The sequence below is a fragment of the Pezoporus occidentalis genome, unplaced genomic scaffold, assembly GCF_034315485.1.
Source record: "Pezoporus occidentalis ecotype Australia unplaced genomic scaffold, CSIRO_AGI_Poc_V1 ctg203, whole genome shotgun sequence".
Taxonomy (NCBI): Eukaryota; Metazoa; Chordata; class Aves; order Psittaciformes; family Psittacidae; genus Pezoporus; species Pezoporus occidentalis.
Window position 1 is genome coordinate 1,137,539 of NW_026913889.1, and position 26,510 is coordinate 1,164,048.

General features: G+C 37.0%; 2 protein-coding genes across 2 annotated transcripts in view; one reads left to right on the top strand and one right to left on the bottom strand.

Annotated features, from left to right (window-relative positions):
* Positions 1 to 26,510, bottom strand: part of LOC134163689 (uncharacterized) — a 360,084-nt gene that overhangs the window by 205,572 nt on the left and 128,002 nt on the right. The gene's annotated exons all lie outside the window — the stretch shown is intronic.
* DTHD1 (death domain containing 1) lies at positions 798 to 23,128 on the top strand. The gene is made up of 10 exons (XM_062618777.1): positions 798 to 1,074; positions 4,782 to 5,589; positions 6,078 to 6,405; positions 7,060 to 7,239; positions 8,056 to 8,300; positions 10,229 to 10,393; positions 10,970 to 11,259; positions 12,570 to 12,814; positions 21,615 to 21,672; positions 22,234 to 23,128. Exons 1-10 carry the CDS (start codon positions 798 to 800, stop codon positions 22,521 to 22,523), a joined length of 2,886 nt encoding a protein of 961 aa, XP_062474761.1. The 3' UTR covers positions 22,524 to 23,128.

A 26,510-nucleotide genomic window follows, 5' to 3' on the forward strand; every position in this document is an offset into this window, starting at 1 on the left:
ATTCTTAATGCCTCAATTACATTTAATGTTTTTCTCTTAAATTTGTTTCTCAGTTTCCAAAGTGTCAGATGAAATTTGTCATTATTCATTTGAACTTTTAGCTGTTACTGGCTTTCCTTTCTGTTTCTTCCCATTGTATAAATAAACCCCAGAAAACATTTCAAGCTCCTCTAAATGTGTATTGCTAATAAATATTTTTGATAATGACAAAATTTGATGTGTAGATTCTTATATTGGTGAAAACTATGTATAGTTCAAATACCTCATCCAGGCTGCACAGTACATTGGACTTGTCTCATCTAATGAAATATGGTTGTCAGAAAATGGTATCAAGTGACCTATAGCCTTTAATGTTAGCTTGTAGTGAAAACACTTCCTTGTTGGTGGGGACTATAGTAATTCCAAATTCACAATTCATCTTGATTTCATAGGTACTGATCATTTACAGCCACTGAAGTGAGAAATCACTCAGTGCTCCTGAAATTTAAGTCACTGTTACATAACCAAGTTACATAACCTTCCTTAAAGGTACATGGTGTACACCAGCGTCTCCCAGCAACCCTTGCCCGTCCTTACAGGACAGCCACTCCTTTCTGTCACCTAGTAACTTTTTAATAGTCAACATTAACTGAGAGTTGCTGAGCTAGAGTTTGACTTGTCACCAAGTGTGCGTGGAATACAGTACTTATGCTGTTAGGCTACAAACACTAACAGTGTAGTAGTCTAAACTAAGGGCAGCAACTTGTGGAAGTGTTTGAGCAGAAAAAAGAACTGTAGTAGTATATTCTGAACATAAAATGGAAATGACTGAAGGCAAGATTATTCCTGCAGGCAAATCAGGCCAACTCCTGGACAAAATCTTGCACCTCAACTTGCTAGCAAGCGATGCGCTTCTGAAAAGTGATCTGGATAATGAAGGTACAGTGCAGCATGTGGTTACACTGATCTCTTTAACAAAAGACCTGAGCAGATCTCTCAGCCAGCAGCTGGAGAATGTCGTCGAAAGTATTCAAGACACCTGCCACTTGTTGAGTGCTCTCCATGACAAATACAAAGAATTGACTGCAAGGCCAGGCAAGTATGAAGGGACCTAACCTGTAATCAGAGCAGACTGGGTATGCTGCTTGCTAAGTTCCACCGTGTGATGATGCTTTAGGACCTTGCTTTTCAACTGTTAGCATTTCAGTACTTGGTCATTCATTAGACCAAATTAATTCTTATTTGAACAGTTGTATTGCACTGATTTCAAGACTATTACATGAGCTTCAATATGAGATTATAATTTTCATTATGTGAAGGAAAAAAACCCAAACCAAACCAACAGACTAAGCAGAATTGTGTCAAAGTTTTATATATATTATACTTTCATAGGTTTATCTTGGACAGACACCCACCCAACAATTTACTACCCCTCCTCAACAGGACAGGGGGAGAAAAGAAGATGGAAAAGCTCATGAGTCAATATAAAGACAGGGAAATCACTCAGCATCATGGGAAAAATGAACTTAATTTAGGGGAAAAAAACAGTTTAATTTATTGACAATTGAAACTGGTTTAGATATTGAAAAACAAAAGAAAAAAAATCAAACACTTTTCCATCACCCGTCATTTTTTTCCAGGCTCACCTTCACTCCTTCATTCCCAGCTCCTCTTGCTCCTCCTCCTCCTCAGAATTGCAGGGGGATGGCCAACAGAGGTTGCAGTAAATCCGTAACAGTTCCCTTCTGCTGCTCTTTCCTCCTCACACTTTTACATGTTCCACTGAGGGTCCTTCCCGTAGCCCACAGTTTCTGTCAGGAAAAGCTGGACTCTCCAAGGGCTGCAATTTCTTCAGGGGATATCCACCTGCTCTGGTGTGGGGTCCTGTAGAGGAGAGGCTGCAGAGAGGATACTCGCTCCAATATTGTCCTTTCCATGGGCTGCAGGGACAAGCTGCTTTACTATGGTCTTCCCCATGGGTTGCAGGGGAATCTCTGCTCCGTGCCTGGGACACCCTTCTTCTCCAACCCTGGTGTTCACAGGGCTGTTTCTCATACTTCATTCCTCACTGTTCTCTGGTGATTTTGCCCTTTCTTAAAACTCTTTTCACAGAGGCAGCACCAGCTTTGCTGGCAGGCTCTGCTCAGTCCTGCAGCAGATCTGCTGTGGAGACTGATGGAACCATCTGTGTGGCATGGTGCAGCCCTGGCCTCGCATCACAGAGGCTGCCCTGGAGCCCCTTGTCAAGTAAACTCAATATATATAGTCTATGTTCCTCTACAAATAACAACATAGCTAAACAAATTACACTAAAAATAAGAAAAGACTTCTGCCATCTTAGTGCACAGGTAAACACATGGAATTTAATTTCTTGTGTGGATATAACAATGGTGTTATTTATTGTAAGGACCACATCTGAACAACTGTCTTTCCTTGGAAACAACATCTTAACAAACATTCATCAAAGCAGAAAACTAACATTTCTCCCTTTAATAATGGTCTAACAATATGATGCATAGACAGAGACTCCAGGCAGAAATTCTTAGCTATGCCTGTGTTTATGAGTCTTTGTTCTGCAGATTTAAAAAGTGTCTGCAATAGTAAACCAATAATTTTTGTATAAAAAGGACCTCCTTTGAGGCTTCAAGATCAAGCTAACTTTGCCCTGTTGGCCTCATGCCATATGTGATTTTATTTTTTTCATTTCTTTTAATTTCAAAGAGTTCACTATCATTTGCCTTCCAAAAAGCAACTTTTACTTAACTGACACTGTCCCATAATACAGTCAGCAAAATGGTTTGAAGACATTTGCATGTAAACTGCCACTGTATTCTAAAGCTGTTTTATTAAACATCAAAAAAGCACAGAAAGCAAAGTGTTAGAAAAGCTATGGTGCCAGGGGGTAACACAAAAGAAGGCTTATTTTGAGGTGAAACTTGTAACAGAATGCAAAAACTGTCTTTTCATGTGACACAGTTGGGCAGTGTAAAGTTAAAAGGCCATGTCTTTGCTTGGCTTCAAGCACTGCAGTATTAGAAAAGTCACATTCACGGCATAGAAAAATGCCATTGCTTTGAACGACCCTGTTAACTTCAAATTTTATTTCAGTGAAAGTTAAAGAGCTGTACAATTCGTTTTGGTTTTGTTTGAGTCTTTGTTTGTTTTGTTTAGAGAATGCAAAATTCAGGGAGGAAGCAGGTTAATTTTGGTGGGTTTGCCAAAGCTTGACATTTGCCTTGCAGTGAGACTGGAAAGTGGTCTTTTAAAACCTCTTGTGATAATGAACCTATATTATTTCTAATCCTTTTGCTTTATATGTCAGCTCTGTTAAACTATTTAGAAGTTCTCCTTCACTATTTTAAAAGTGCCCTGGAAAAACAGCAGTACCTTAGAGCAAAATTATATCTTTCTTTAAACTACCAATAGAAAAATTAAATTAAAATGTGTTTGCCTTTCATTTATTTTTTTTCCCCCAGATATAGTCAAAATTCAATAACAAGTCATTTGGGACCTGAGAAAGTATTGCAAAAGAATAATTTTCAGACTAAGTTCAACAAGAAAAAAACTTGTGAACTACACTCTTTGTAGGTTTAAATTAATCAGATGCAAATAGAGAGTGAAAAGCCTATCCATCCACATCATATAACAACACACATTGATGTGTGATGACATTCTTACTCAATAAAGTTATTTTCCAAGCTGAAAAGCTTGAGATACTGATTTACCTCATAAGACATTATTGAAAAAAGTGAATGTAAGCCAGTGGTTTCCCATAAGACTTGTAACAACCCTTTTTGTTGCCTTCCCTTGTGGGTCCCTGTCCATTATAAGTGGAAAACACAACATACTGTGTTTCAATTTTCTTATTTGTATTGACTTTTACTGGATTTAACCTCCAAAGCAAAGCTTTCCAAGATCTCATGCAACAAACAGAAATAAGCAAGAAATTTCCTGACAAGTTTGCAATATACCTGACTAATGAAGACAGTTCTAGTTGTAGAGAGTGACAGCATAAGGTGAGGGGAGAACTGGAAGTAATATATCTGAAATCCTTGGAGAAAGTATCTGGAAGGATTTCTAAAAAAAAAAGGTGTAAGACAAGAAAAATGAGGGATCAGAAAATAAATAGGTTAAAGGGAAAATCTTACATGAGTGGCACATAATGATTGCATGCTTTTTGTGCATCCTTCTTCAGCGAGTAATTTTAGTTAAATGCACGAGCAACCTCTGCCATTCCTGTAACTGAATTCTAGAAACTGCTGAACTTCAGTATTGTATCATGATTTTGCGTTATCTTTTATTCTCCATAGCAAAACTTAATTCAAAGCCGCTAAGCATGTTTGATATTGAGCCCAGCATGATTGTTGGAGACCCATACATTAGAATCTTGCAGGATTACATTTTAGAAAATGTGTATAATTAATGTTCGGTTTCAAAGCACTTTACAAATTGATTTTACTATTTTTTATTAATTTCATACTTTGGATTGATTGCCATTAAAAATATAGCTATTTTCTAATCATTAGAAAGGTGTTCATTAGAGGCCCCTCAGTGGTACAGCCGAATACACAGATGTAATGGACAGGTACATAAATGTACATGTCCATATTTAATTCCTCAGAAATTGACTCAAATAGCAGTAAATGCAGAAAATATTAAATGGAAGTCAAGAAATATATTGTGCTTCATGTATTGAATGGCACTATGGAATTAAGTGCAATTCATTACGTATGTGTGTAAGTTGTCATGGTTTTGGCTAGTTTTCATGACAGAATTTAATTGGATACCTATTCTTTCTTCAGAGTACAATCGAATTATGGATTGTATGCAGAACATGAAGGATTATTTAATAAATACAGTCTCACACCTCCAAGAAGCAGAAAATAAACTTTATGCTGCTAGCTGCAAACAAGATTATGTTTCTCAGATCCAGAATGTTCAAAATGCTTCTAGAGAAACAAATGTGTGTTGTTCTGAAGGTAAAGCAATAGAGTCTGTGCAAGCATCTTCTAGTCCCAATCAGCAATCACGAAGAACTTCCCTGAATGAGATGGAAAGTCAGAATCTTCATAAAACCCAGCCAAGGGAAACTAAAACTGTGGGAAAATATGTTCCATCATTAGCTGAAAGTATATCTGCTCAACAACAGGATATTAGCGGGGAACCTCCAATGAAAAAGGAAGATGGTGAACACAGATTACGCATGAAATCTGTTACAGAGAAAAAAGATTTCAATGAAAAGGATAAACCTCATGGAGGTGGTGCTGTTACTGAAAAGTCTCCAGAACAGGCTTTTCAAGATGCTCTTCTTATAAGCAGTTCAGAAGGCATGCTATCTGGGACACTGAAAGACAGTTATGACGAAACTGCCGCAAATCTTTTTGAACAGAAAAAAAAGGCAATAGTCAAAGAAACTTCAAAAGGGATCAAAAATGGAGAACATAGACTGACAGAGCAAATGGAAGACAGTAAAACTGAAACAAATAATGAGATTTGTAGAAATGACCCAATTAACTTCACATCTTCAACACAAACATGTAATCTTACTGCTGTGAATCCTTCCATGAGTGATTCAGAAATACAAAAATCCAGGCACTGGATGAGCAAAGAGTAAGCACATATTCTTCGCAAAATGAATGTGCATAATATTACTTAGCACATGTATAAACACTGGTGGGCCAAGAGACTCAATATGCATGTATTGAGCAGCTACTGGCTTTGCACATAATAGCAATTTATAACTTAAGCATGCACAAATAAGATCTTCCATTTGGTCTAAAGTAAACTGTAAGTTTCTATTTGATTGCTTTTTTTTTCATGTCAGAAAGGAACTGAGTCACAGCCAGTAAAGTCAGTAATTCCCAAATTGCTGGAAATTCATAAGAAGGCCCCTACTTACTAATTTTTATAATTTGTTAGCTGTTTTGCAACAAGATGAACATTAAAATTTTCATGATTTTCCCATCTATTCATAAACATTTTTATGAATGATCTGCTTATGCTATAATGTAGCACATCATTATTGTAAAATATTTAATTAAAAATACACCACCCCACCCAAAATACAAAGAATAATATTTTATATTCTTTTTCTCCAGATTTCTAGTGGAAGAGAGTGGAACGAACAAACATGTAGTAGCTTGTTTTATTAAAGCCCCTGCAACTGCTCTGGAGAATCTGAAGTGTAAGATAGTCAATGATACTAGTTCCTTGGTGGTGGATGATTCTGAGGAGCTGGTCAGCAATGTCATCAGTATTGAATGCTGTGATTATGAGAAAATCTCTTTCCCTATAAACGTTGCAATCCCATTTACTTCATGCTTCAGAGGAAATTATCGGGAGATTATGGTGAAGGTGACTGATGTGAACTTTCAGTCAAACTACTTAACTCCTGTTTCTTTGGAGAGATATCAAGAAAAACATAAGGTTGGTAACATCTCATCTAAGCATTGTTAAAACATCATTCCAGGTTCCCAGTTAAGCTTCTGTGGAGTCATACAAGTTGTCATTATTAAGCCATATTGCCCACTATGGGGGCACTTAAATTGACCTTTTCTTCCTACTTGCTCAAGAACTAATTCTATTTGAAACCTAGTATTTAACAAGGTCCTTTTTTTCACTCTTAGTGTTAACAGAAGTGCTTGATCGCACAATAATAATGATTGAGTAATGGTTCATGATTTTTTGTGAATAATACATTGCATTATTTTATAAAAGTAAAAACTTAAGGGGAATTATTTTACATTAAGATCACAGAGAAGTAATGACATTTTCTGTGTATTAATCCAAATTCCATCTCAAAGAAGCACAGGATGGTTCTTTTTTTTAAATGCAGAAGAATTGGATTGGGCCAGATTCATCACCCAGTTTATAAGCTTATTTCATTTCACCCCAATGTGGAATATTAATGACATTACATGATGACTAGAGCTCACCAGATAACTGGGTATCCAGGTGGCAATAATATTCAATTTATTTTTATTTCACACCTTGTTCTATAAATAATGTTGCCGTATCCACTGTGGAACACAGTTTCCTTTCCTTCCAGTATACTCTTAACTCCACATTCTCTTTATGCAGGAAACCTTTGCGGAAGTGAAAATTTATCAGCTGGGTGTTTTTTCTGTGTTGTCATGCTTAAAGAAAGAAACATTTACTGTTCCAAAGGAGGGACTCTCACAAAAGCTGAATGTGGATTCTAGAATCTCTTTCTGTTACCATCCAGAAACATTCAGTTCTCCAGCACCCATACAGTTAAAGGTGAGCTTGAAAAGTGCAGTACTTGTTCTGTAAGTCTGTTATCAGATCAGCTCTGAAGCAAGGATGCCGATAATGTTAAAGAGCAACCTGTTCCATCACTAGAGGTCTGTGAAAAATAGCTACCACTCCACATCCTGTATACACAGTGAATGGTTTCCTGCCACCTTCGTTAAAACCACATCATTTTGTCAGTAGTCAATGATATCTCTAGCTAAAAAGAACCTTTGTTTAAAATACTTCAGAAAACACAGTTGTTTTCAATAGTGACGTGAGAATCAACTCCAAACTTCAACTGTTTGGCCCAGAGTTCAAGTTAATTGGACAATTTTTCTCACCTGACCTTCATCATTTGTACCAGGCAGTGCAACAGAAGGTTTGTCACCTCTTAGGCGGAGAATAACCTTGAAATTTGCTTCAATTATAATGTGTTTCTAGCCCCATAAAAACATTGTGTCTGAGGTACAGAGAATGGAAAATTAACAGGGAAAAAAATACAGATTTGAAAAATCTCAGAAACTTTTAAAAATCCGAGGGAGCTAAGAAGTTTCAAAACTTGAGTTAAAATCAGGAGCAAACCAGTCAAAATAGTCAGTAAAGGTTCCAGGTTTTTATGACTTTCAAGAACTTTATTGTGCATTTTGTAAAGTGCTGATACTTTGGTAGGGTTTTTCCTGGGTTATAGAGAGGAGCCTAAGGCTGCTGTGGTAGTCTGATCCATCTCCAAAAGATAAAAAAGTTTGTAAAAACAAAAACTACACATGTAAGAGAAGTTTTATTAATTTACAAATTAACTGTATAATTGCTTTCCATATTTAGATACAGCCAATTGAGTCATCATTGATTTCGACATTGAAAGCAAGACATGATATGTACCGCTCAGTGGTAGCTACTAGTGCACTGGTTTATTTCCAGCATCCTTCAGTCCAGCCATTTAACAGCTCAGTCACTATTACTCTTCCCTGTCCTCCAAACCCAGAAAAAAAGAGGCAAGGAGACAAGACAGAACATGTGAGAGCCATTAGTGCTACAGTAAAGAGGGTTGCTACAGCATACCATCCTCGGTAAGAACAACTTCACTACAAGCTCAGCATTTTCAAAACACCAAAACAAATTTTTTTTAACAGTTGCTGATTAATAATTTTTGTGTTAAAAATGTGTTAGTTCCTTAATACAGTCTGCTATACATAGAAACATTGTTAGAAACACTACAGCAAATCCCCACATTTCTCATGCTATAGCTTTACCAGGAAAATTCATATAGCATTTGACGTATAATTGATAATTGATGTAAATATGCTGACTACTATATTTCTAGCAGGAGCCAGGATTAAAAATGCATGGCTTTTTTTTACAGCAAGAAATGTTCATCAGTTTTCACCAAAGCCTAACACAGAACATAGAGAATAATCACATCCCAAAACTGCTGTGATCATTATTTTACCAGCTGGTGGTTTGGCTACCCTGCCTTTGAATTTTCTGATCTCTACTTCCACACATCCCGATGGCTACCTGAATCACAAGTTATGACAGAAAACAGCCAAAAGCTGATCTAATCTACTTTGACAGTCAGGAAAAAAAAAAAAAAAAAAAAAAAGAAAAGTGATTTTATCATCACATGCAGGAAAAAAAAAGCCAATCCAAACTTACCATTTGATTGTCGTCCTTGTAGTTCTGCTACCGTGGGCAGCTCCAGGTTCAGAAAGGCTGGCTGGGACTTCTTGGTAGGGCCTAGTCTAAGACAAGAGTCAGCTTTGTAATACTTCTACTTTAAGTCATTAAAGAATTAGCTTATTCCTATTGTGCTAAACCATATTTTTTTCAAAATTCATCTATGTGCCAAGATTATGATGGTCTTGAAAATAAGCAAAATACAGATGGAGAACGCAGACAATATTCTAGCTTCCCAATTCCGAAAAACTCCTCTGATCATGTTTTAGGTAGCTCTAACTCACACTGGTTTCTTAGACCAGATATCCATCTTGATCACAAAATTCAGATTTAGGAAGGGTGCCCATGTCACTTTAAGGGAGATTCAAATTCCATTTCCTGTACCAGAAGCATTTCTGGTAGTACCTCCATGACATCTGTCTGTTCTTAATACTAGTCTAAATGCATTTCAGATTTTCAGTCAAAACACATCCATAAAAAGACCATGGCTTGATTGCTTATTTCTATAAAAACTCCATAGAAAATTATGCCAATATTTTCCTGTATTTGCACGTAGGCTGAGGCAGTATGCTTGAGAAATGCTTAGGCTGTCCTGTCTGGAGTATTTTCTTCTTTGGATTGTGTATGGGATGTGCATTTGAGGTGGAAGGTTTATTCACATCCAGTGTAAGTATTGATAGAGAGGTGTGTGTGAGAGGAGAGTTCTGGGCTTCTGTAAAAAACTCCTTACATTTCATTCATTAGAATAAATTAGCCTAAGCATGTCATATTGCAGTTGCTTCATTCTGACTGTGATATCAGTGTAATCACCTGATTTGAAGAGAAGCTACTTTTGTTTTCTCTGTTGAAAGAGATAATGGATAGCAGTCATGCTATTATCTAAATTCCTTTGTGGTTATTGAGTAATATTTGTTTCTGGAAGAAAAGGTGGTTTTGTTTGTTTGATTGTTTGTTTTTAGATATCTGATTCTAGAGAATCTGAATCTTGATGGATTACTCAAATCCAATCTGTAATCATTACTGTGCATGATATTAAATGATAGACTAAATTATATTAATTTAGACAGAAGAATTCTGTTTTCGTTTTTCGTCTTTTAGAAAATTGAGAAAAAAGTCTCTTAACAATGATATAATTTATATACTAGAAAGTATTGTTCCATCACTTACATCATCTGGAGTGCAGATTTTCAGCAAAGTGGGAAAAAACACATGTAGTCATCAAGGAAAACAGAAGAGAAAGCAGAGCTACAAATACAAGCTTATTCTTTCTGCATGATCCATTTTTCATTATATTTTTTCATGCAACCCCTTGGCTTTCCAGGACTGTGAGCGCTTCTGTGAGAAAAAGTGGAGAGAATCTCAGTGATACTTTGAAATTATTAGGATACAGAAACAAAGAAGAGGGGTGGAAGGTGTTTGCTGATGTTATTATCCAGAATGCACAGAATGGGCTTGTATCATTTGAACTAAATGAGCATTTAGAAAGGTAAGGTATGAATAATGTAATAAAGTTTCATTTGCTAAAATATTTACTTCTAAGTATATAGATCAGTGGAAATCAGTAGAGTTAAGAAATCATCCAATACTCATTATTAACTTACCGGTATCTTTTTCTTCCACTTTGCAGCATGAGATCATTTAGATTTGTAACTCATAATTACAGAACACATATATTTTTTAAAAACTTTTTTCATCTGTAGACAGTACACATTGTAATATATACAAAACTTGAAACAGGAAATGCAGATATTAATTTGAAAATGTGAGTTAGCGCTCAAACTACAAAACCGCATTTTTTTTTAATTTATTAGGAAATTTTATCTTGCTTTCATCTAAAATTCATATGTATTTAAATTCATAGATATAGACTCAATATACTCTACACTACAGAAGCAGGCAAATTACCACCCTTTCACTTGTTGGAAACAAGAATGAAAAAGAGGTAGCAAAGGGTCCATTGAAAACTATATTATTTTGCATAATAAATTGTTAGCAGTTGATAAAATTATTTAAGATAGAGCTATTTATTTATTTTCTTGCCTTTTTTTTTTTTTTAATACAGCTTTGTGGTCATTCGCCTTTCATTCCTCTTGGAAAACACGTATCTGCTCCTCTTTGCTCAGGCTCTGGAAGAAGCTGTTTGTAATACGATGGCTAATGTGATACTGTATCGGAAACGAGAAAACCCATGCAAAATAGTAGTTTTGCTATCTGCATCCAAAGAATTGACCTGTGAACTTCAAAATCTTCATGAGGAGGGCTATTTTGGTCCCCCAGAACCTACGCAGCAGTTCCCACTAAAAGAAGGAGATCAGATTCATTTTAGATTTAGTGGAAATATTTTTGCTTCAGGTAAAGTAATTAATTCATGCATCTGCATGAACATTATCAATCACCTCAACTATTCAGAAATACTGAATACAAGAGTAGATTGTGGTTGTCACAGCACACGTAGCTATTTCAGTGTTTTATTTCTTGTAAACAACAGGCTCATGGAACTACATGGGAAACTACTCTGACTGAAAAATACTAGTTTAACAAGATCTTGAGCAACCTGCTTTAGGTGACCCTGCTTTGAGCAGAGGGGTTGGACAAGGTGTCTTCAGAGATCTCTTCCAACCTCTGCCATTCTGCAAAACCTGGTCCCTTGTAAACAGCTAGCATTTTGTTACAAAAGGACAGGATTCCACCAATGGCTTGTTAAATTAAATTAAAGAATATATGATAGGAATTAAACAGATTCCTAACAAAAAGAAACAAGACTGCTATTTCATATGTGCAAATTCACTTAAAATGAGTGAGATTAAAGATTTAAATCTAGGGGAAAATGTTGCTTTTTGTGAGTTGAGCTATGAATTGAGGTGATTAGAGTTTTTATGCTGTTTCGACTAGCAGCCTCAAAAATTCCATGCAGTGGCTGACTCTCTGACATTCAGAGATTTGCGTAAAGGCAAAAGAGATAAGAAGCCTCAGAAAAGTTTTCACCTGAAATTATGTCTAGTCTTTTCTGCCAGTTTTGGAAATGTATATAATATATAATAAATGTATATAATATATAGTAAATCTATATTTTTTCCTCTGAACATTTTATACATAAACTCTCCCATTCAGAACTCCATTTACTCTAAAAAAAAAAAATTATTGTTCAAAAAGAGAAATCTTCAGCCCCCAGTGAATGCCATATATGGAAAGGGTAGTGTATATAGGTGTATCAATTAAAATGGAATTACAAATCCTAAAAATGCACCAACTTCTCTGCCTACATTCATTTTGTTGTTACAGATAGATTTCCATCCTGACTAACCAGAAAGCATATACTTCTAATTCCATTCACAACACCATTTTGTTTTTGTTTTTTTTTTATCTCTGTGTTATATACTTTTTCTCCTTCTGTGTTCCTTACTTTTCAGCTTGTAGCACAGCCTTCACCACTTATTCCTTATGCCGACAGCTCAGGGCTAAGAGAGCTCACCATGAAGACATTTCAGCTACTGAAGCAGGAATGTTTGAACTTTGAAAGTTTAATATAAAGTAATAATGATAAAGAACAATCAAATGTTATGTGATTAGCTCTATTTGACTCTCCCTAATGAATTATTTTAGATGCCACACGTTAAATACAGTGTATGCTTACCTTTTTTTAATCTTTGTATGGACTGCAGAGAATGGAAAAGATTTTGGAAAAGTCTACAGGCTGATCTTTCATTCACAAAGAAAACCCAGGCTGGAACTCCATATTAAAGAAGTGAATGAATTTGGTAACCACAGTTCACCTCATTACAAAGGAACAGCAGTGTTTTATAAAATTACCAGAGAGATGATAACCAAGAACTGGGAACAACCCTTGCTATATGGTGAATATCAACACCAGTCTCCACTGTGTAAATTAGCACTAACATTACCAAAGGTGAGTTTCTCATTTGATAATGTTAGAGATCATTCCTTTTTTTCTGATTGCAGCATATTTATTGGGCAAAAGGATCTTGGTATGTTTTTTGCTTAACAGATACAAGCAGGAGTCACAGATGGAGCAGTTCTGATCCATCAGCTACATACAAACACCCTCAGAATTTCTTTTAGCAAGTGGAAGGGACCCTCATCCAAGCATGAGCATGGAAAAAAAAGTGTTTAGCCGCAGCTCTTCCCCCACTTGCTCTCCCAAGATGATATGGCCCTAAGAAATTATTATTTACATTTCAATTATATACTTCTTGTATCCTTGTCTTGGGAGTGCAAAATTGCAAATCACAGGAGGCCTAAATGGCTCGTGTAACCTATCTTTCTCCTATCACCTGTTTCTCTTATTATGCCTGATAAGCCTCTACAAAAAAGCCATATGGCAATTATCTCCACCTCTAGTGAAAAGTATTGCTACATAAATTAATCTTTAATATTACTGCAATGAAATCTCATTGTAATATTTTCAAAGAACTTAGGTATTAGCACCCTATATTACACAAAATGCTGCCTCTAGATTACTGCTGTCAAATTTGCATACATTGTAATATCAAAATATTTACGGTAACATTAAGTCTAAATCTCTGGTGACAAGCTGTAGCATCTCTTTTTCTGAATTTAATTGACTTCACTCTTCCTTATGCTATCACTTACAAATACATCTTTTATTTCACAAGCATACCTAGAATCATAGAATCATAGAATCATTAGGGTTGGAAAGGACCTTGAGATCATTTAGTTCCAACCCCCCTGCCATGGGCAGAGACACCTTACGCTAAATCATATCACCCAGGCCTCGTCCAACCTGGGCTTGAACACTGCCAGGGATGGAGCATTCACAACCTCCCTGGGCAACCCATTCCAGTGCCTCACCACCCTAACAGGAAAGAATTTCCTCCTTATATCCAATCTAAACTTCCCCTGTTTAAGTTTTAACCTGTTACCCCTTGTCCTGTCACTACAGTCCCTAATGAAAAGTCCCTCTCCAGCATCCCTATAGGCCCCCTTCAGATACTGGAAGGCTGCTATGAGGTCTCCACACAGCCTTCTCTTCTTCAGGCTGAACAGCCCCAACTTCCTCAGCCTGTCTTCATACGGGAGGTGCTCCAGTCCCCTGATCATTCTCATGGCCCTTCTCTGGACTTGTTCCAACAGTTCCATGTCCTTTTGATGTTGAGGACACCAGATCTGCACACAATACTCCAAGTGAGGTCTCACAGGAGCAGAGTAGAGGGGCAGGATCACCTCCTTTGACCCGCTGGTCACGCTCCTTTTGATGTAGCCCAGGATACGGTTGGCTTTCTGGGCTGCAAGCGCACACTGCCAGCTCATGTTAAATTTCTCATCAACCAACACCCCCAAGTCCTTCTCTGCAGGGCTGCTCTGAATCTCTTCTCTGCCCAGCCTGTAGCTGTGCCTGGGATTGCTCCGATCCAGGTGTAGGACCTTGCACTTGGCATGGTTAAACTTCATGAGGTTGACATCAGCCCACCTCAGAAGCGTGTCAAGGTCCCTCTGGATGGCATTCCTTCCCTCCAGTGTATCAACCGAACCACACAGCTTGGTGTCATCGGCAAACTTGCTGAGGGTGCACTCAATCCCACTGTCCATGTCAGCGACAAAGATGTTGAACAAGACCGGTCCCAACACCGATCCCTGAGGGACGCCATTCATTACTGGTCTCCAGCCGGATATTGAGCCATTGACCACAACTATTTGCATGTGGCCATCCAGCCAGTTCTTTATCCACTGAGTGGTCCATCCATCAAATTGATGTCTCTCCAATTTAGAGACAAGGATGTCGTGTGGGACAGTGTCGAATGCTTTGCACAAGTCCAGGTAGATGACATCAACTGCTCTACCCCTGTCCATCAATTCTGTAGCCCCATCATAGAAGGCCACCAAATTGGTCCAGCAGGATTTCCCCTTAGTGAAGCCATGCTGGCTGTCACCAAGCACCTTGTTGATTTTCATGTGCCTTAGCATGCCATCCAGGAGAATCTGCTCCAAGATTTTGCCAGGCACAGAGGTGAGACTGACTGGTCTGTAATTCCCCGGGTCATCCATTTTCCCCTTCTTGAAAATGGAGGTTATATTTCCTTTTTTCCAGTCATCAGGAACTTCACCTGACTGCCACGATTTTTCAAATATGATTGCCAGCAGATTTGCAACTTCATTTGCCAGCTCCTTCAGGACCCGTGGATGGATCTCATCAGGCTCCATGGACTTGTGCACGTTCAGATTTTTAAGATGGTCTCGAACCAGTTCCTCTCCTACAGTGGGCCCAAGGTCTTCATTCTCGCAGTCCCTGCATCTGCCTTCCAAGACTTGGGTGGTGTGGTCAGAGCCTTTGGCAGTGAAGACCGAGGCAAAGAAGTCATTCAGAACCTCAGCCTTCTCCAAATCCTGTGTAGCCAGTTCTCCTGAGAGCTTCCTGAGGGGGCCTACATTCTCCCTAGTCTGTTTTTTATTTGCTATGTACCTGTAGAATCCCTTCCTGTTATCCTTAATACAGCTAGCCAAGTTTAATTCTAACTGGGCCTTAGCTTTCCTAACCTGGTCCCTAGCTTCCCAGACAACATCCCTGTACTCCTCCCATGCCACCTGTCCTTGCTTCCACTTATTATAAGCCTCTTTTTTTCAATTGAATTTTCCTCAGGAGCTCCTTATCCCTCCAAGGAGGTCTCCTGGCCCTCCTGCTGCACTTCCTTCTGGTTGGGATGCAACACTCCTGAGCTTGCAGCAGGTGATCCTTGAATATCAACCAACAGACTTGGGCCCCTCTGCCCTCTAGGGCTGTATCCCATGGAACCTTTCTAAGCAGGTTCCTGAAGACGCCAAAGTCTGCTGTCTTGAAGTCCAGGGCAGTGAGCTTGCTGCATGCTCTTCTTGCTCCCCTGGGGATCTCAAATTCGAGCATCTCATGATTGTTGCATCCAAGGCTGCCCTGGAGAGTCACATTTCCAACGAGCCCTTCCCTGTTCGTGAGCACGAGGTCAAGCATGGCACCTGTCCTTGTTGGCTCCTCTGTTACTTGCAGAAGGAAGTTGTCTTCCACACAATTGAGGAACCTCCTGGATTGCTTGTGCCGGGCCGTACCGTCCATCCAACAGATATCAGGGTGGTTGAAGTCGCCCATGAGAACAAGGGCCTGCGAGCGTGAGGCTTTTCCTATCAGTCTGTGGAGTGCTTCATTCGCAGGTTCTCCTTGATCAGGCGGTCTGTAACAGATCCCCACAGTAATGTCTCCCATAGCTATATTCCCTTTAACCCTGACCCACAAACTCTCTGTGGACTGCTCACCTGTCCCCAGACAGAGTTCCATACTCTAGACAGAGTTCCATACCTCTTGATTTCTCTCTCATCTCCATTCTCCCAAGTAAAAATAAAGAAGAGGTAATTGCAGGAAAATTTAATGACAAACTCCATACAAGATTAAGTTTTCTTTTGAGAATCCCATGTTTTCACCCTGTGCTTTCCCACAGGGCTAGCATTCCATGTGCGGTATTCACAGAGAGGGGAATACAAACTCCTGAGTTCCACTGGGATGTTTAATCAGTTAATCTGTGGCACACCCTAGGCATCGGTTAGTTTTCTTCCATCCACCTGCCTAGCTTCCATCCCATTTTCCTACTGTATTTAATTGTACTGCAGAATAAGAGTAAGATTCAAAGGGCTGAACTGCATTTGTCTTAAACCAGGAAGGTAATTATCAAATGTCTTCAGTTTGGGTCGGCATATATATATATGGTCTACTGCTATACATATTAGTCCCTGATATTCTATTTGGAGTTTTCAAAACAAACATTTCTGGCCACATTTGCTCTGGTCAGTCTGTGTAAGTGTGTGAGAATATGTAATATATATAGCCTTTGGGAATATTTTCTCTACATCTCTTTTTGAGTAGTGACTTTACTTTCAACTGAATCAGTTCAAGCACAGAGGACCCCAGTTTGATGCACAAAAAGTCTGCTTAGAGAGTTATGACTTCAGAAAATCAATATTGCTGCATCTTACAAATAATTCTTCATTAAATGCAAATATTGGGAAAAAAATGATCAAAATGCTTGTAAAAATGTGCATATTTATAACTTTTTCATTATATGATTTGTGTCTTCTCTCTTATACAGAATGATATACCAATCTATAGTATGAAGAACAGCATCAGAATAACATCTTCCGTTATATTGCAAGTCATTTTAGTACACAAAATGTTATACTTTGCTATAGTTGGTGAAACCTCCTACTTTTTGATCTTTCATCCACCCACTCTAATAATTTAAAATTGATAGACCTAAACTCATATTTTTTAGTAGAGAAGAAATATTCCTTGATAAGTTAGCTAGTTTGGTTACTTTTTTTTTTTTTTAAGAATTATAAGACATCAGTGAAGCTGGTTATTTGACATTAGTGAATCATAAGTGAATAATTTGTAAATTAAATACAACATACCTTACTACTGCTATAAAAATATACAAGGTGAATAAGAATTTCACCTACACAATGTTATATGTAACATTCATTAACACAAAGTTGTAATATTGTTTGCTGGTTTGCTCTTCATGTGTTCTTCCAGCCAAGTAAATCTTGAATTCCATACTGAACAAGCTCATAGAAATTTTAGGAACAAAAAGTGCTCCCTTTCGCCTTGTTTGCTGGCTGAAAGATAAGAAAAAAATAATACGAAAAACGGGTTGGTTTCCTCAAGGGAGGATGATTATTAATAAATTCTGGTATGGACCCATGCTAACGTATTCATCAGAAACTTGAATAATTAAGTGAAAAATCTGACGACATTACAAAATACTCAGTACTACAGCATCCACATTTTGACTACACTCTGTAGTTCTGGTCATGGAATTTAGAAAGAGGATTTGTAAGAAGGCAAAAGAAGGATGGTGATCAGAAGCATGGAGTGGTTCTAAGTAGAGAGGCAACGCATTGATTACAAAACTCCAGACAGTTTTGAAACTGAAATATTGTAAATGTTAACAAGTATTATGTAGGAACTGAAAAAGGAATTACTATATCCCCCTTTCACAGGATGTAAGAACAATTATTTTGGTGAGTGGCAGGTGTATCCAGTAAATATAAAAGAACATACTTTTTGCATACAAAAATAAGCAGGTGAACTCATTTTCACAGGATAATTGAGGCAGTAAAAAATGTGTTTGAGCTAGAAGAGGAATCAGCTGAAAGACAGAAATATATATTAAACATAATGATCCAGATGCAATTAAATGCCAGAGCAATGAAAAGGGAATTCTAGTTATTTACTGTATTTGACTATGTGTTCTAAAATTATTAATGGTGATGAAAACACTGAGAGTAAAAATTAACAGAAGAACTTTTATCTTGTATTTGCTATCCGTGATCTTATCAACATATTTGAATCAGATATATCTTTACGTTTACGTGGTCTTTCTGATGAATAAAAGAAATAGAAGCAAATAGTTAAAATCAGATGAGAAAATACATCTAGGGAGAAATTTAATGCACTAATTGTACAAACAACTACACCAGCCATCTGTTAAATGCAACTGCTATTTACCACTTCATTAAAGTCCAAGTTTTGTGTTAATGTTCATACAAGATGAACCCAGACTGGCACTGTCAATAATTAGTTGCATGCTGATGCAATTAATGTATCTTGCCAAAGCACCTGAGAACTATCTGACCACATTTGTGTGCCTAGACATACAGTCAAGCAATGATCCTTTAATTTTGCTAGTCTCTATCACATGTGTAGGACGACAGTACAGCAGTTAAAGTGCAGCAAATCTTGCAAGAATATCAAAACATAATGTGCCCTGGTCAAATATGACTTATTGATAATGCTGGGTTGTTTATAGCGTTGCTCACACTAAGGCAGCTACTTTACAGAATTCCAGTTGTCACAGTAAGGCTTTCATGTCTTATGTGTGAACTAGTTGACTGTACATTGTAGTGTTGTTGACAGACTTCTCACTTGCTCCCACTATGCTGGGGGATCCGTTCATGGCTCATTTAAAATCCCCAGAATAGCAGTAAATCAGGGCAAGAACAGCAAAGACTATTTACATTTCTGCTGATTTGTTGAGTTAATAAATATCTTAAGTTTTAGTTTAATTATGTTAACAGGTTAGTTTTAATTCACATGAGATCACAAACACTAGTGTTGTCAGTAAAAATAGAAATTTTCTCAGCAAAATGAGAGGAAATTTTGGCTTTTTTTAATTTTTTTTTTTGGTGAGATGATAGAGTTAGAACCATCCACAACGCCTGGTTTTGGTTGTGACAAAGACAGATGAAGGCAGCCATTCTGACTACATTTTCACTCATTGCTGTAAAATTCCCACCTAAATTTCTCTTGAATTGTGGAGAGAAGAGAGTAACTCTGTAGATTATAAGCCATTTTTTTATGTATATGCCCACATTATCCAGTCTCTTACAAATATATTTCTGACAGTGGTAAAAGCAGCAGCTGTTTACTTAGTATGCAACCATTCACTTCATTTTTTAGTTTAAACATGTTACGCTTACACAGAAGCAAGCTGACCTTCACTAACAATTCCTATTTCTTAAGCTTACATTTTTTCAGCATTAGAAAACTCCTATTGTTCAAACCTGTTATTTTCAACACAAGTTTAATACAGTGGATTGGGTTCTGATGTCAAGTATGTGTGTGCATGCCAGCAATATTTCTACTGATTGCTAAGCAGTCATATTTATGTGAAACTGGGCTAAGGAGTTTAAAGGATAATTTCTCCTCTGTCTGTCCTGTTTGATATGCTGCTGGAGTCTGGTCATGCCTTGAGGTCCATTTGACAGAGCACTTCAGTATTACTGGCTGAAATCAGAATGCTTTGCAGAAAGAGATTGTTGTAATACATACAAGCATTATCAAATTACTATTCTACGGAAGTTTTATGTCTAATGACTGTCTAACAGCAAAATAGCATGTGATCCTCTGCTTCAGAAAGGCAGAGCTTAGCTTCGCTTAGCTAATTGAAGGGCCTTCCAGACTAGAAAACTGCTTTGACTGCTAAGAGCATTTTACTTACATTGTCAGCCAGAACAGTGGAACTACATGGCAGTGCAGCTGAACCGTGGGTGAATTTAGCCCTTCACCACAGATATTTAATCTTTAAAGGCAGATTTAATGTTTTAGCTCTAATGCCTTGTATATTATTACACTATTTCTAGACAATTCTAATTTTCAATTCTTATCATTTTTACTACTATTTTAACATTAAGTAGGATAAAGTAGTTCAGATTAAAGTCAGTGCATGGGTAATTGAGTTCATCTACAATAACTTTGAAAATCTCATACAGACCTTTGAGGTGCTAAATTCCCATTTATGAAAGAAAATAAGTTTAAATATAAACGCATAATTAAAGAAAGCCAAAGCAAGCTGTCTTGGAAGAAAAACAATGCCCCCTTCTGGAAGAGCTTTATATTCCCTTTATTTAAAAGATTTTTTTTAGCAATCTTATGCTACCTTCACGCTAGGGCATGTCCAGTGACAGAATTGCTGTAGAAGCATGCAAGATGAGGCAGACTCCATTATCGAGATGAGTGCAGTGCAGGATGGTTTTGCACTGCCAAGCAGTGCATACTGTGTGCATCCTGTGCAAACTGAAACCCTCTAATATGATGAGTACAGGCCAAATGAATGAATTCACAGGTAAACAGGTAACAGTTATGATTATATTGAGCTTTTGGACATATAGCTCAGTGCATACGAAACACTCCAAAAACTGAACAAGATATGAAGTCTGTTTTATAAAAGTATTTAAGATAAGCTCAGCAGAGCTCTGGCTCAGTATGCATAGCAGGAAAAGAAGAATGATTTATCCATTCAGAGTTTCATGTTCTTAATTCACAAATGGATAACAGAAGCTCAGCAAATAAACCTGGAGCAAGTCTCACAGTGAAAACTGTGCATAAACAGCCAGGTCATACAACTGAATCTGTGTGAAAAAGTGAACAATTACAGCTGTTAAAAAAAAAAAAAAAAAAAGCTGAACTTCACTTCATAGGAATTAATCTCTTTGTGGCTCAGCGTTTATATAAGTAATTTCTTTTTGAGTATGGATTAGGAAACAACAGTAAAGACCAGAAGACTTTCCTCTTTCTCAGTCATAGGGGAAAAGGACAAAGTATATTTTTTTCTTTCTCACCAGTGTTCAGATGAAGAAAGAGAAAGAATACCACATTCTAATGGAACTTGTCTTTTCAATTCTGATGATTTTTAGTAATTATTAAAAGTTGAATAACCATAACTACAAGCATAGTATGATTTCTAGACCTAAAACCAGCTACTGCATACCTAGAAACTGTTATTTTCCTTGAAACAGTATGGTATGCACACAGTCGTATTACGAACACAGAGACAGCAAGGCAAAGTTAATGCAGTGTTCGAAATCAGAATCCATTTCATGTACCAAGGTTCCATACAGATTTTCTATACGCCTGGTTTCTATACATAATAACGTTGATGTAATGCTATTGATCAAACATATATAAAATTTCATAAATTATAAGCTTTTTAATAAGATGCAATACACATCCAGTGGTATAAACAGACTTAGCTTCATTATTTTAACAGCTCTGTACCAATGGTGGTGTTAACTGGTTTCAGTAATGACACAAATCCTCTGTACAGGAAAAATCCATCTTAAATGTTGATATACTGCAATCCACTCCCATGTCCTCATTGCTTATTCATTTGCTCATTTCTCTTTCCTCAATAAATTTTCTTTGATAGCATGAGAAGTTCATCAACCGCCCACAAAGCATGAAAATAATTTCTTCTGATTCATCAGGTAAGAACATATATATTATATTCATATCAATATAAATAACAGTTATATTTGCTATTTGCTGCTTTTAATGCCAAGATTTGGTTCAGCTGTAACTGACATTTTAAAATTCAGTAACCAAGGTAGTTAATGAGTTAACAGGCATTCAAAGAAATAAAAAAGTGATCTGTTTTTTACCAGAAAATTCAAAAACTCTTAAAAGAAAATCTTGTGCTGGGGTGCTTGAACAGCACACAATTTTCTGTATAAGGAGATTCCATTTGTAATGGAAAGCTCCAGTTTAACTGATGTATCCATCCAATGCCAAAACCCTTTTATTTTATTGCTACCTTTCCCCATACAGTTCTAAACGAATTTTATAGGTTGTTGCTGAATCTGCTCTTAACTTTTATGCAGTTGCCAAAAACGGCATTAGAAGTGATTGTGTTTCCATTAAAGTGAAAAAACATATTCAGTTGGGGAGTTCACCCACTCAGCCTCCAGCTTTAGAAAGCTTTGCAAAAGAAAGAAGGATTTTCATAGAAGAAGAATAATGATCTTAATGTACTAATTTTTGTCCTTCAGAGGCCCTATGGGACAACCTCCTATACTGGCTTGCAGAAGAGCTTGCAGAAGATAATACATCATTGCTTGCTTTATGCTTACCTGTTCGGCGGAGCGTACTTCAGCTTGTTAGGCTGAAGTGCCCTGATAATTTAACACATCAGATCTATGAGCTGCTTTGCAGCTGGAAAAAGACCCTTCCAAGGTCAGCTAATAAACAGCAGCTCCTGTCTCACTATTTGCGGAAGAGTGGCAGAAGTGATCTTTCAGAAGAGCTTTGTTTTAAGTGGCAAAATAAAGTGTTCACTTGATAGAATCACTGGCAACAGCCTAATTTCTCTTCTTTCTTTTTGAAAGATGTGAATATTTGTGATATAGTTGGATGAATAAGTGACAGAGATACCAGTCAGGGATAAGATTGCTTATTTATTTGTTACTTTGAAAAGTGTAAAGCAAAGTGTAATAGCAATGTCCTTGCTTGCTAAAAGTGAACATTTCTTCCGTAGCATAGTGAGAGGGTGAAAATATAGCTGTGAAGAATTATATAGACTGGTCTGTATAGATTTCTAAGGACTTCAATTGTTTGCGCATACCATAATTAACACAGAATTATATTTCTACATACTTTAAACACTAGGAATTATTTGCTCTGCCTAATCAAAATCTTACCAATCATTTAATGATATATGGATTACTCTGCATCCAGTAAAAATAGCAAATGAAAGCATGATAAAACATTATAATGCTCAGGCAGTAAAAATATTCTTACTTTCAGGTTTGTTACTAATGAATTCTGACTTTTGTATTCTCAGTGAATGCTGATTATCCTTGTGAATGTCATAGCAGATTTCAGTGTTGCGACATGTGAATATCTGATCTGTTTCCAGGATATACTGGGTTTGTTGTCTCACTTCTATCTCTCATGGTAATGTGTTTTTTTTTTTTTTTTATAATTTGGAAAAAGGAGTATTTCTTCATAGAAATTTTAAAATGTATTGCTTTGAAATTTTATTTATCACACTGAGCTTTTGTACTGAAGGTACAGAGAGTAAACCAGGTGTATTGGTGCCATTCCTTGGGCATGTATTTTAAACTATAAACACTCATTTCTTTCCAGAATGTTAATAAGACTAACTTGATGTTTAGAAGTCAGAGCAATAGTAGAGTTGAACTTTCATAACCATGTTTCTACTGAAATAATATGCCAATATACGGCCTTCTGTTACTTGCTGCTATATTGCAATCCAATACAACACGCCAAAAATTTCTCTAAATGCTAAACTATGACTTTTCTGTTAAAGGCTCAAAGTAGCTGGCAAGATGCAGTGAATCACGCATTTCTGGGGGAAAGCTCACTGCTTGGTATTCACACATACCAGTTTGTAATTACACAGGCTGTCACAGCTGTGCAATTTCCTTACCACTCCAACAATGTGCAATAGATGCAGCTCTTTCTTCAAGTCCACCTGTGCGTACTTATTATTTAGGCACTGTTTTTCTTCTGGATTCAATGCACTAATTGTTTTCCTCTTTCAAACCAACCACCACCACTTTAATAATAGAATCTAATCTGTAATTTTTAATCTAAATCTAAAAATTATTAATCTAAACTTTATTAGTATTTAGGCTTTTTAGAACCTCTCTATGTCCTGCTGACAAATCTTAATTGTGATATTGTTAGCCTGGATATTTTATTTTCAGAGGTCATATATTTGCAACACTTCCAAATCACTAATGAGAAAATTGCAGTGCAAAGAAAAGATAAATATGAATAGTATTAATTAGTTTGATTCATCTAGTCAGTATGTCTTATTCTATTAGATTATCAAATTTTAATTGTGAGACAGAATATATGAGGAATTTAACCCCTTTCCTGTGACATAATCATCCTTTCATTTGCAGTTTTCTTTAAATAAAGATGCTTTATAAATGTAAATTGGCTTCTTATTAGCAAAAAACATTATCACACATTTCTCATTGGCCTAACACATTTCGGCATTAGTGCTTTCTCTTTAGGAATTAATATTCCTCTGCAGGCTCAGCAGATATTGTCAGAATGTACATATATTTTGATCATGCCCCAATTTATGATGGTACTACAAATAATAATGGAAATATTGCAACAAATTTGAATTCATTTTTCCATCTAAATTAAAAGTATTTTAATAAGACTACCAGCATTTTGCCACAAGATGGCCTCCGTGTGTAACAAAACCGTATGCCTCTATTTCTCCTACTGAAAAATAAGTTAATAAAACACCTCTGAAAACTAAAAGCTGTCTCTAAAGACCTGGATACCCCACTGTGCACTATCATTAACACTAGTGCAAAGCAGCAAGAACTGTGTGCATTTCAGTATCATCTATACAATGGGAAAAATTGCATTCAGCCTTCTCTTCTTAGGAATTTGTGATTATTTTTTACATACTAAAATTATCCTAAACTTGTTCATGATAAAAGCTCATTTTTATTAGCAGCAAACACTAATTAAGTGAGTAAATAAACCATGCATTTTATTAAAGATTTGGAAAAAAATAATAAGGTAGATTAAAAAAATTAACAACAATTCTTAATATAACAACTCGTGTTGTTCTTCTCTGAGGAGATAAACTTTAGGCCTGCTGGTTATTTTTCTGTTCTTGCAGTAACTCTCACAGTCTGAAACTAGTACCTAGCCTTGCTGTGGTCCAGCAAAGTTGGGCTGGCTGAATGCTTTCCTTCCTCCCTCCTTTTCTCTCCCACCAGTTCTGCCTTGTGCTGGGGCCTTCCCTCCTAGCTGCTCTAGGTAACCTTCACAGCTTTTGTTCCCACTTTTATGTCATCTCCTGTAAGAGTATGGCCAGCATTGAGCATGCACTTTCTCAGCTCACAAAAGTATTTTAAAAGAAAAGCATGTTTAAAATACATGTTATAACAACAACAACAAAAAAAATGCATAAACTACACATGCAAAATAAATAAGCTTATGCCTGCCCACTTTGTTTCTTTTGCTCTACAGATGTCCACAGAAGCAACCTCCTCGTCTAGGTCTCCCTGACCTCAGGGACTCCTGACAGGAGGAGGGAATATGGAGGGTTTCCCTTCATGTTAGCTCTCAATCAAGAGTTTTATATGCAGATACATTTTTTGTTCCAATTTTTTTCTGTCAGAGAAGAGAGTCTTCCCCCTCTAAAATTCATAGGCTGTTAACAAAACAGGTTTCAGACCAAAATTCAGCTTTCTGTGCAACAGAACAATGACATCAGCAGCAATGAGACCCCAAAATGTACTTCTATATGTCTAAAGTAAACTAAAATCAGGCTGTAGCACAATCCAAAGAGACTGTGTCAAAAACTGAGGAGCAGAGGGACTGAGTCAACTGAGGTCACTCTCAAGCCATATGGAAGGAAGATATCTGACTAAATAAGAAATCCAAACAGAAAATGTCAGCCACAGGCTGATATGACTGAATTATTGCTGTGGAAAATCTGATTTCTTATCTAGCATCAAAGCTGTCATTAGCTTTTCATTCAATCAAATATTGTCTCCTAATTGAACTCCTAAAGGGTTCCCTCAGTGAGATTTAGACTCACTGAACTGCAAGAAAAATGTAGGAAAGAATGCAGTCTGTATGGGACTTTGCTTTATTGTTTAGAATGGGTATGTTTTCTACCACTAAATAAAAGTTGATGCTGCATATTTCTGCTAAACGGTGAAGGCAAATGTACAGAAAAGGAGCCAAGATAGGAAGCCAGTTGCTTATAAAGAAATCACCTGTACAACTATAATTTGGCTATCTGAATACAGAAGCTAATTATTTTAAATACTGAACAGTTAAGCAGAAAAGACAGGAAGAACTTATATTCCTTTTGCAACACTGTTACTGGATGGGTTGCCAACTGTATCTGAGGCTGATGAAGGTATGAAGGTATGAAGCAGACTCTGCATATTCACATTTAAAATACAGATCCTCTTTACTTATTGAAATAGGCAGGATCAGTAAGCTGTTGAATACACAGACGGGTTTAATAAAAAAAAAAAGATGGAACTTGATGAATATCCCATTCAAGCCCCTTGCGAAAAGGATCATCTTTTCAGTAGTCCTGGGAGAAATACTATTTTCATAGAAATAACTATCTGTAGCAAAGTCGTCTTCAAACACAAGAGTCTCAGCTGAAAAGCTGCTCCCAAGTGAAGTGGAAGGGAGCTCACATACAGAGATTTTGCAGGGGGGAGGGGGCTCGGTAGAGGCTCCTTTCAGCTCTTCTCGACAGCTCAATTCAGTTAGCTGATCTTAAGCGCAGTGAACTAAACCTGTA

Coding starts and splice junctions, on each gene's coding strand:
- DTHD1 (XM_062618777.1), top strand. CDS start 798: ATGGAAATGACTGAAGGCAAGATTATTCCTGCAGGCAAATCAGGCCAA. Junction 12,815..21,614: donor TAGCACTAACATTACCAAAG/GTGAGTTTCTCA, acceptor TTTCTTTGATAG/CATGAGAAGTTCATCAACCG. Junction 21,673..22,233: donor AATTTCTTCTGATTCATCAG/GTAAGAACATAT, acceptor TTTGTCCTTCAG/AGGCCCTATGGGACAACCTC.